Source organism: Oncorhynchus masou, chromosome 12 (genome assembly GCF_036934945.1).
Source record: "Oncorhynchus masou masou isolate Uvic2021 chromosome 12, UVic_Omas_1.1, whole genome shotgun sequence".
Classification (NCBI taxonomy): domain Eukaryota; kingdom Metazoa; phylum Chordata; class Actinopteri; order Salmoniformes; family Salmonidae; genus Oncorhynchus; species Oncorhynchus masou.
This window is the reverse complement of record NC_088223.1, coordinates 69,188,410-69,198,119: the sequence shown is the minus strand read 5'-3', so window position 1 is coordinate 69,198,119 and position 9,710 is coordinate 69,188,410. Positions and strand designations below refer to the sequence as shown.

The window sequence follows — 9,710 nt, the reverse complement described above, 5'->3', positions numbered from 1 at the left end:
TTCTTTGGGGATGCTTTTCTGCAAAGGGGACAGGACGACTGCACCGTATTGAGGTGAGGATGGATGGGGCCATGTATTGTGAGATCATGGCCAAAAACCCCCTTCCCTCAGTAAGAGCATTGAAGATGGGTCGTGGCTGGGTCTTCCAGCATGACAACGACAACGACCCAAAACACACAGCCAGGGCAACTAAGGAGTGGCTCCGTAAGAAGCATCTCAAGGTCCTGGAGTGGCCTAGCCAGTCTCCAGACCTGAACCCAATAGAAAATCTTTGGAGGGAGCTGAAAGTCTGTCTTGTCCAGCGACAGCCCCAAAACCTGAAGGATCTGGAGAAGGTCTGTATGGAGGAGTGGGCCAAAATCCCTGCTGCAGTGTGTGCAAACCTGGTCAAGAACAACAGGAAACGTATGATCTCTGTAATTGCAAAAAAGGTTTCTGTATCAAATATTAAGTTCTGCTTTTCTGATGTATCAAATACTTATGTCATGCAATAAAATGCAAATTAATTACTTAAAATTCATACAATGTGATTTTCTGGATTTTTGTTTTAGATTTCATCTCTCACAGTTGAGGTGTACCTATGATAAAAATGACAGACCTCTACATGCTTTGTAAGTAGGAAAACCTGCAAAATCGGCAGTGTATCAAATACTTGTTCTCCCCACTGTATGTATGTATGTATGTATGTATGTATGTATGTATGTATGTATGTATGTATGTATGTATGTATGTATGTATGTATGTATGTATGTATGTATGTATGTATGTATGTATGTATGTATGTATGTATGTATGTATGTATGTTTCAGTGAGTGCGTGTTTTGATATGTTCTGTGTGTGTGTGTGTGTGTTTTGATATGTATGTATGTATGTATGTATGTATGTATGTATGTATGTATGTATGTATGTATGTATGTATGTATGTATGTATGTATGTATGTATGTATGTATGTATGTATGTATGTATGTATGCATGTATGTGTGTTTCAGTGTTAGTGTGTGCATGTGTGTGTTCTAGAGGCAGACATTGTTGCTCATCTGGCAGGTGGAGCCTGTCCCGGCCTGTGATAGGAAGAGTTTCCCGTTGGGACAGACACACACCTCATAGACAGTCTGTCTGGTAGTGGTCCCCGAGGGAGAGGCCTTGCCCTCAGGCAGACGCAGCAGCCTGATCCTCCGCGCGTCCAGAGTGATCTAACCACAGGGAGACAACGGGTTAAATGAGGACAGAGTCATGTTATTTATTTATGTATAGATGTGGTAAAGATGTCAATCGAACTAGACCAAAACACTGGAATTGCCATGGAAACACATGGGGGAAAGGGCTGTGAGGGAAAGATCCTGAGTCTCCTCATTGCCCCCAAACAAAATTACCCTACATTTAGGCTATTATTTATATGTGTATTTCACACTATGTTGAGGTAAAACCATGTCATCGTTACCAATCAACTGCATTACAGTTCAAAACTACTTTGACTACAACCACCGATTTCTGTATGTGAGCTATTATAACCATCTTATACAAACAGGATGTAGCATAGCCACGGGAAGCAGGGGTGCTGAGGGTGCGGGAGCACCCCTGAAAAATTGAGAAGAAAAAAAATCTTAATACAAATAATTGAATAATTGAAAAAAGGAGTGCACTGCGCCTTTACTAGTCCTGTATTAGCAGACAGATATAGCTGTGTCCCCCGCCCCACCCTTTCTAAATTTGATTATATTATTATATATTACGCAGCAAAAACAGCCAAATATTTCCACATTGAACTTAACTAACCACATTGTGGGTCTGTTACGACACATAAATCATGACAGACTTGACAAATATCCACTTTGTTAGATCAGGTTTGTTGAATGTGCGCCAATCTGGTCAATTAAACATCCACGTTCCATTGACTCCTTTACCGCATATATAGTTGGATAGGTGGGTGAGTGAGTGAGTGAGTGAGAGAGAGAGAGAGAGAGAGAGAACGGTGTGACTCTACCCATGTATAGCCTCCTCTACCTAACTTCAAGACAATCACAATGAGAGATGATAAATCACTCAAAGCACTGTGGACAATATACTGTAGATCTGTTTGTATTACCCGTTCTAGCACCTCTGCCGTTCTTCTCTGGGCTAAAGAGAAGTGGCTATCGACAGACAAAGCCGTTTATGGCATTAACCTCTTAACGGCCACACACCCAACTCATCTCTGTACGCTGAATTATTTACTCCTTTATGATTTAAGATTGACAAATCCATACCCAGCGTTCAAGCTACCAATCAATTCCAGCAATAACTTCTCACTTTACTCCGGTATTATCATTTGAATTGGTACAGTACTTCTCTCTCGCCCAACTTTACCATTCCACCAAACCAGACAGTCAGTCTAAATCCCATCTCTTTAACCTCCTCTCCCCCTCGCCCTCCCTGGATTTTTAAGGGGTTGTATTTCCCTAGCCGGGAGAGGATCTGCTCTTAATATAAAAGGTAAAATGAGTCATTTCCAGGCGCCTCAGGGAAGCATTCCTATCAAATGACCTGTAACACTTTTAAGTAGGGAGTCTCAGCTGACTTCTCCACACATCTGCTATTGAGATAATCTCTGCAGTGAGAGGGAGGCCGGGGGCCGGGTATCAGCAGGTCTCTAATAGGTAAACCTCACCACTAATTGCGGTTGGAAGTGCCAAGGGGCTCCTAGAGAGCGAGAGGTGTCTTGTGAAGTGTCTGTCCATGAGTCAGGCAGGTGACAAATGGACAGTTGGAAGGCAACTCAAATGGAGTGTGAGAGCAGGGGTGCAGTTACATGAGGAAGATGGCAAAGCACTAAATGTTTGATATAAGCCACATCAAGTCGATAAAATTGAGAGGAGCCTCTGTTCATGTGTTAAATCAAATAGTCCCATGATTCTGTTAAATTGTCTGATAAAAGAATAAGAATAACCCAAGGGCAACGATCGAACAAGTGAAGTTTTACCCTCATCAACATTCACTCCAGATCATCGACAGACAGATATACAGATGTAGAGTATACACAGTTTAAGAACTCTTAATGCAGCCTTCCTTCCTTCCTTTCTGACTTCCTTCCTTCATGAGATCAGTGATTAACTAATCTGACATAACTTGAAAATAAAAGCTATGGAGTGAAATCCTTTAGATCAATGACTACTTTAACAGAGGAGTAAGAAAATGTGCAAAGATAAAAGTTGAGAGAATGGGTCCCCTACCTCTCCATCTTTGGACTCTAGGCGTAGGTCACTTCTACATGTGGCCTGGATGTCCCCTGCCTCTGCTAGGATCTGGATTCCTTTAGGGGCCTCCATGTACAGAGACCGAGTGGGAGACTCCAGGCTGGAAGAGTGAGAAGAGACAATTCCATCAATGAATGACTGAATACCCAGGAGAAATTAGAAGAACCATAGCCATGGGGTAGAGATGATTTATTAGGGGTTCACAGCGAAGCTATTGTTATTAATAAGTCAAGCGTAGATTAGTAATAGTTTTTCTAATTTGGCACACAGAAACTACAGGCCATGATTGACTTGGTCAAAAGGTATGGTACTGATTGGCCTATAGGTGCCTCAGTTATAAGCAGTCTAACTTAAACCCTCATATCCGCCTCCAAATAACACCAAATGTATGCCCATATGTATGTAGGCCCATGGTCGATCTGTTAACTTAGATAGAGAAAACCTAAGGGATTTGTTAAGCGATGGCTGAGTTATTGATCAATCAGAAAATCAGATTTTACGTGTCCATTTAAATACTTTATAAATCAACTTCACAGTGGCCTATCACATTTTTACGTTTTAGGTTCATCAAAGACAGTGCCATGATGAACCAACGTAAATGTGTTATTGGCATACAGTATCAGGACATCTGTTTTGGGAGATGCTGGGTTATCACACATCTGGTCGCGAAAATGTCCTTTTGTAGGATACCTGGAGGGCTTGTTCGACATTGCAGCTGACACTGCAGCCGACAGTGCAGGTGAATGCCAACTGACTGATCTACAAAGAACCTTGCATCATAAATAACTACTCATTATTATTTGTAGATCAGTCAGTAACAATTTACCCATGATATATTACGGTTTTGATCCTCTCGAACATGGCCATTAATATCCTTTGGTTTTTTGGTTGAGGCTTTTTGGGTGCATGACGTCACTCCGAGCTCTTACTAAAACACAAAACATGATGAATAGTTTATCTCGCCTCGGATCTGATAATACCCGCGCACCAATAACATTGTCGCCAAGGAGGGCTTGCTAGCAACAGTATTTGAGTAATCTCAGGTGTTTTCTTGTAAAGGGAAATGCTAATTCACAGAGTGTACAAAACATTAGGAACGCCTGCTCTTTCCATGACATAGACTGACCAGGTGAATCCAGGTGAAAGCTATGATCCCTTATGTCACCTGTTAAATCCACTGAAATCAGTGTAGATGAAGGGGAGGAGACAGGTTAAAGAAATACTCATAAGCCCTGAGACATGGATTGTGTATGTGTGCCATTTGGTGTGAATGGGCAAGACAAAATATTTAAGTGCCTTTGAACGTATGGTAATAAGTGTCAGGCACACTGGTTTGAGTGTATCAAGAACTGCAACCACGCTCAAAAGTTTCCTGTGTGTATCAATAATGGTCCACCCCCCATAGGACATCCAGCCAACTTGACACAACTGTGGGAAGCATTGGAGTCAACATGGGCCAGCATCCCGGTGGAACGCTTTTGACACCTTGTGTGTTTCTAATATTTTTTACACTCAGTGTATATATCCTTAGAAGCTGTGTGAATATAAAGTCACTGCAACCTTAGATGGCTGCACCAGACCAGTTGGTGGCACTATAGATGTTATTGGCATTAGAGGATACTAGAGCAATAGCTATTGGTCAAGTGGAATTTTCCTCATGCAAATTAATATTCGATTTAAATCATGCAGACAAACAATGTGAAATATTGTGATTAGTATATCCGTATATTCACATATTGTTGTCCTATTATGTAGTCTGAACATACTGAAAAGTGGATATTTTATTCAGTAAAATGAGAAACCGTAAATCCTGCCGCTTGCACAGTCAGCATATTACAGCTGTGAGAGTGTATTGAATTATTCTGGAATGCTAATGTGGAGTGTACCAATGGAGTGTACCAATAGATGATTACACACAAAGGAAGATAGTTTGCTTTGTTATCCAACTGATCGTGTATCCTTTCTGTCATCCTGTCCACCCAGGTCATTGCTGCAGCAAGTGACTACAACATACATCAAGTGACTAAAACACACTAAAAGTGAAAGGTAAATTCAGTAAATTGAGATTTCCCAAAATTATTTCTGCTTGCTGCCATATGTATCAGTGGTTCGTTCATACATAGGGCCTCCATTGTGTAAGAATATGCTATCCATGTCTATCTGTTGGGGGAGTGTTGTTATCACTCTGTCAGTGATAGGAGATATGAACCAGAGTGTGGAATGGAGACAGGGAGACACTAGACAATGATCTGGGATAAGAGGTTGTGGCTGTGACTGCAGTAGCAGAGCTTCCAGTTCATTTCCCTCTCTCTGTCTTCTCTGGCCACTGCCAGCCTCAGCCGCCGCCCAACAAAGGAAATTAAGTATCGATCACATGACCAACAAACAACAAGCAGAATTTATATTCAAATAACTAGCTGTCATCTTTATTAATATCAAATGGGTTTGCTTTGCCTTCACACAGACATTCAAATGTTGTAGTGGAGGATGAATTCTAGATGAAAGATCTTGAATCATATCAGATTTCCATTATGTATTGCTGTGATATTACTTGACTGTTTTTTAGAATTGTATTATGATATTATATATCATATTATTATATTCTAGTATATTACTGCCATTTAATTTGTTCACGTTTGGAACATGAGGACATGAAAAGGCAACAAAGGGGCCTGGGTTATAACTATAATCACATAATGGCCACCGACAGAAACAACATCCCCACCCCGCTGATCCTCAACACTGGGACGCCACAAGGGTGCGTTCTGAGCCCTCTTCTGTACACCCTGTTCACCCATGACTGCGTGACCATGCACGCTTCCAACTCAATCATCAAGTCTGCAGACAACACTACAGTGGTTGGCTTGATTACCAACAACGACAAGACGGCCTACAGGGAGGAGGTAAGGGCCCTTGGAGTGTGGTGTCAGGAAAATAACCTCACACTCAATGTCAACAAAACAAAGGAGATGATCGTGGACTTCAGGAAACAGCAGATGGAGCAGCCCCATATCCACATCGACGGGACAGCAGTGGGGAAGGTGGAAAGTTTTAAGTTCCTTGGCGTACACATCACGGACAAACTGAAATGGTCCACATACTCAGACAGCGTGGTGAAGAAGGAGCAACTGCGCCTCTTGAACCTCAGGAGGCTGAAGAAATTTGGCTCACCAAAACCACTCACAAACTTTTACAGATGCACAATCGAGAGCATCTTGTGGGGTTGTATCACAGCCTGGAATGGCAACTGCTCCGCCCACAATTGTAAGGCTCTCCAGAGGGTGGTGAGGTCTGCACAACGCATCACTGGGGGCAAGCTACCTGCCCTCCAGGACACCTACAGCACCCGATGTCACAGGAAGGCCAAAATGATTGTCAAAGACAACAACCACCCAAGCCACCGCCTGTTCACCCCGTTATGATCCAGAAGGCGAGGTCAGTACAGGTGCATCAAAGCTGGGACCGAGAGACTGAAAAACAGCTTCTATCTCAAGGCCATCAGACTGTTAAACAGCCATCACTAACATTGAGTGGCTACAGAGTCAAATCTCTAGCCACTTTAATAATTAATAATTGGATGCAATAAATGTATCACTAGCCACTTTAAACAATGCCACTTTATATGATGTTTACATACCCTACATTACTCAGCTCATATGTATATACTGTACTCTATACCATTTACTGCATCTTGCCTATGCCGCACGGCCATCGCTCATCCACATATTTATATGTACATATTCTTATTAATCCCTTTACACTTGTGTGTATAAGGTAGTTGTTGTGAAATTGTTAGATTACTTGTTATATATTACTGCACTGTCGGAACTAGAAGCAAAAGCATTTCGCTACACTCGTATTAACATCTGATAACCATGTGTATGTGACCAATACGATTTTATTTGATTTGACGGGTGTGCAATATTGTCCACACTGGGAAATCATCAAATGCTTATAATATTCAAGCAGTCGGAATCTAGGCAGAAATTCAAAATAGGCTACATATCCAGCTAATTCAAAATAGGCTACATATCTAGCTAATTCAAAATTGGCTACATATCCAGCAAATTCAAAATAGGCTACATATCCAGCTAATTCAAAATAGGCTACATATCCAGCTAATTCAAAATAGGCTACATATCCAGCTAATTCAAAATAGGCTACATATCCAGCTAATTCAAAATAGGCGACATATCCAGCTAATTCAAAATAGGCGACTTATCCAGCTAATTCAAAATAAGGTGACATATCCAGCTAATTCAAAATAGGCTACATATCCAGAGTGGGGTATAGGACTCTACAGCATGTATGCTTATTTTATTATGTTTAAAATCAAGGAGATGGTCACTATCTCAGTATGTAATTGGAAATATTGACCAACCAGGGAGCGGGCAAATGGACATAATGCTTTGGACATAATGTACACTCTTAGAGAGTAAACATAGTGCTAAGTGTGTCTGCTAAAACATAAATGAGCAGAATAACACTGTGACGGTACATCATGTCCTCTCAGAGGTGATCAACACAACAGGACAAAACTTTATTTGGAGTTCGACATCAGTATTGGAGGATGAGAAACAGCTTACTATCTTCACTGTAAAGATGAAGGACAAAACATTGTCATCATGTCATGTGTTGTTGTCATGTTGTGATCAGAAAAGAGTCAAACAACAACTGTTGAATCATTGATTAGAATCACAATAAAGGAATTTTAAAAAGTATTTATTGGTTTGAAAATCCAAACAATTATTCCCATTAATCTTAGCCCAAAGTGCTCTTCCTCTTTGAAAAGCGTGTGAGCCTCAGCATGGCTATCTATCTGTATTCAGGGTTGGGCTGTGTTGTGTCTCAGATGCTGCTGGAGGGAAAATAAACCGATTATAAGACATAACATTACAGCAACAGTATCCTTGGTGTCGACTCAGGATCACAGTGAGTCCCCCTCCCCCCGCTGATTATCACCCGTAAAACAGGAAGATAGCGGGTCATTTGCATGCACCGAGAATATGAGATGCCACCAGTGACTCCCTCCCTTCCCCCCCTCTCTCTCTGTTCCCTCCCTTCCTCTGGTGGCATGCACCACCATCAACATCTCCAGCTGAGATCAAAGGTTAATGACTTTTCATGCGTCCTCGTTCACATCACCAGAGTTCAAATATGCCATTGTGTAAATGATATGGTTTTCCAATTGAAAGAAATTGCATGGGATTACAATGTAAATGTACACCATATTTTTGCGGTGTGTTTTCCCTTTTGTGTCCTTCATAATGTCTCCTAATCATGGCTAATTATGATCTGATACATACAGTATTATCTGTATAGTGGTCAACTGTGAGAAATTAAATGAAATGTATCCTACTTTAACCGGACAAGTGATCATAGAGTTAATTGGTTGGATAACAGTAGAGTTTATTATCTCCAGTGATTAGTGTGATTGTGGCTTCCTGAAATAATTTTGTGACCTGAACATCGGCAACGGCACACTATGTTCGCCCAATTACTCTGACAAATATACACTTTGAAATGGGGGTCTGTTTGACATGTCTGGGTCTTATTGCAGTGTGGATGTAAGAGCTAAACCTATTGCATTTCCACCAGGGCCTACTTCCTCAGCCGAACTACAGACACAGAATTTGTTTTAATGATTACAAATCACCTCCAAAACTCAACTCAAAGGTATAACAGTTATGACAGATGTCATGACTGTCCACGAGAATCCAAATAGGTCAGATCACGTTGGCAATGAATAACTTCAATCAGACCCCCTCTCACCCTGAGGGGGAAGGAAAGAACTAGTGGGGATTAACAACTCACGTCCTATTGTAAATGAACGGAGAAGATCCAGGCCTGTGCACTCAAAATTCGCAACAGACTTTTTCCCGCTGAAACTCTAACATGCTCAAAAGCGAACACTAGAACAATATTTCTAACGTAAAACGTGGGGAATGGTCAGAGGCGATCTATAGAACACTAATGTCATTATGTTTGTTATTTTGTGATGTCATTAAAAATGTAATAAAGGAAATACTGTAACTTTGAAACTTACTAAGGGTTTTGCATGTAATATGTAACATGATGACAGTGTTTTTGTTAAGAGAAGGATGTGATTTGAGAAGTTATAAGAGATCAATTTTTCCCCATAACTTGGCACCGTGAGTAGTCACTGCCGCGGAGTGAGGTCAGGGAGTGTGCCAGCCTGCCGGAACCGCCCTTTTTGAGCAAAATGTATAAATAATGGGTTAAGAAAAAAACAGAAGGAACCAGAAAATGTATGAAGCGGCTGCTACACGTTTAAAATGGTTTGAACTTTGAATCTCAACATGAGGTGGAGATGATAACATCACCTCCCGGACAATCATTGGTACGGCTGATTAGCTGTCCTAGGTAAAGTATCATCAAAAGCAAATATAAGTAGGACCATCCTGTTACTCTCCTCAAACCATCGTATTACTCTACTCTCATCACCCACTGGGGAG

General features: G+C 41.2%; 1 protein-coding gene across 1 annotated transcript in view; it reads right to left on the bottom strand.

Annotated features, from left to right (window-relative positions):
- Positions 1 to 559: 559 nt before the first annotated feature.
- Positions 560 to 9,710, bottom strand: part of LOC135550720 (delta-sarcoglycan-like) — a 104,974-nt gene continuing 95,823 nt past the window's right edge. Inside the window, exons 7-8 of the mRNA XM_064981772.1 lie at positions 3,211 to 3,334; positions 560 to 1,194 (exon numbers count right to left, since the gene is read on the bottom strand). Of these exons, the coding sequence (XP_064837844.1) occupies positions 1,015 to 1,194; positions 3,211 to 3,334 (304 nt within the window). The 3' untranslated portion in view covers positions 560 to 1,014. The remainder of the gene's footprint in view (positions 1,195 to 3,210; positions 3,335 to 9,710) is intronic.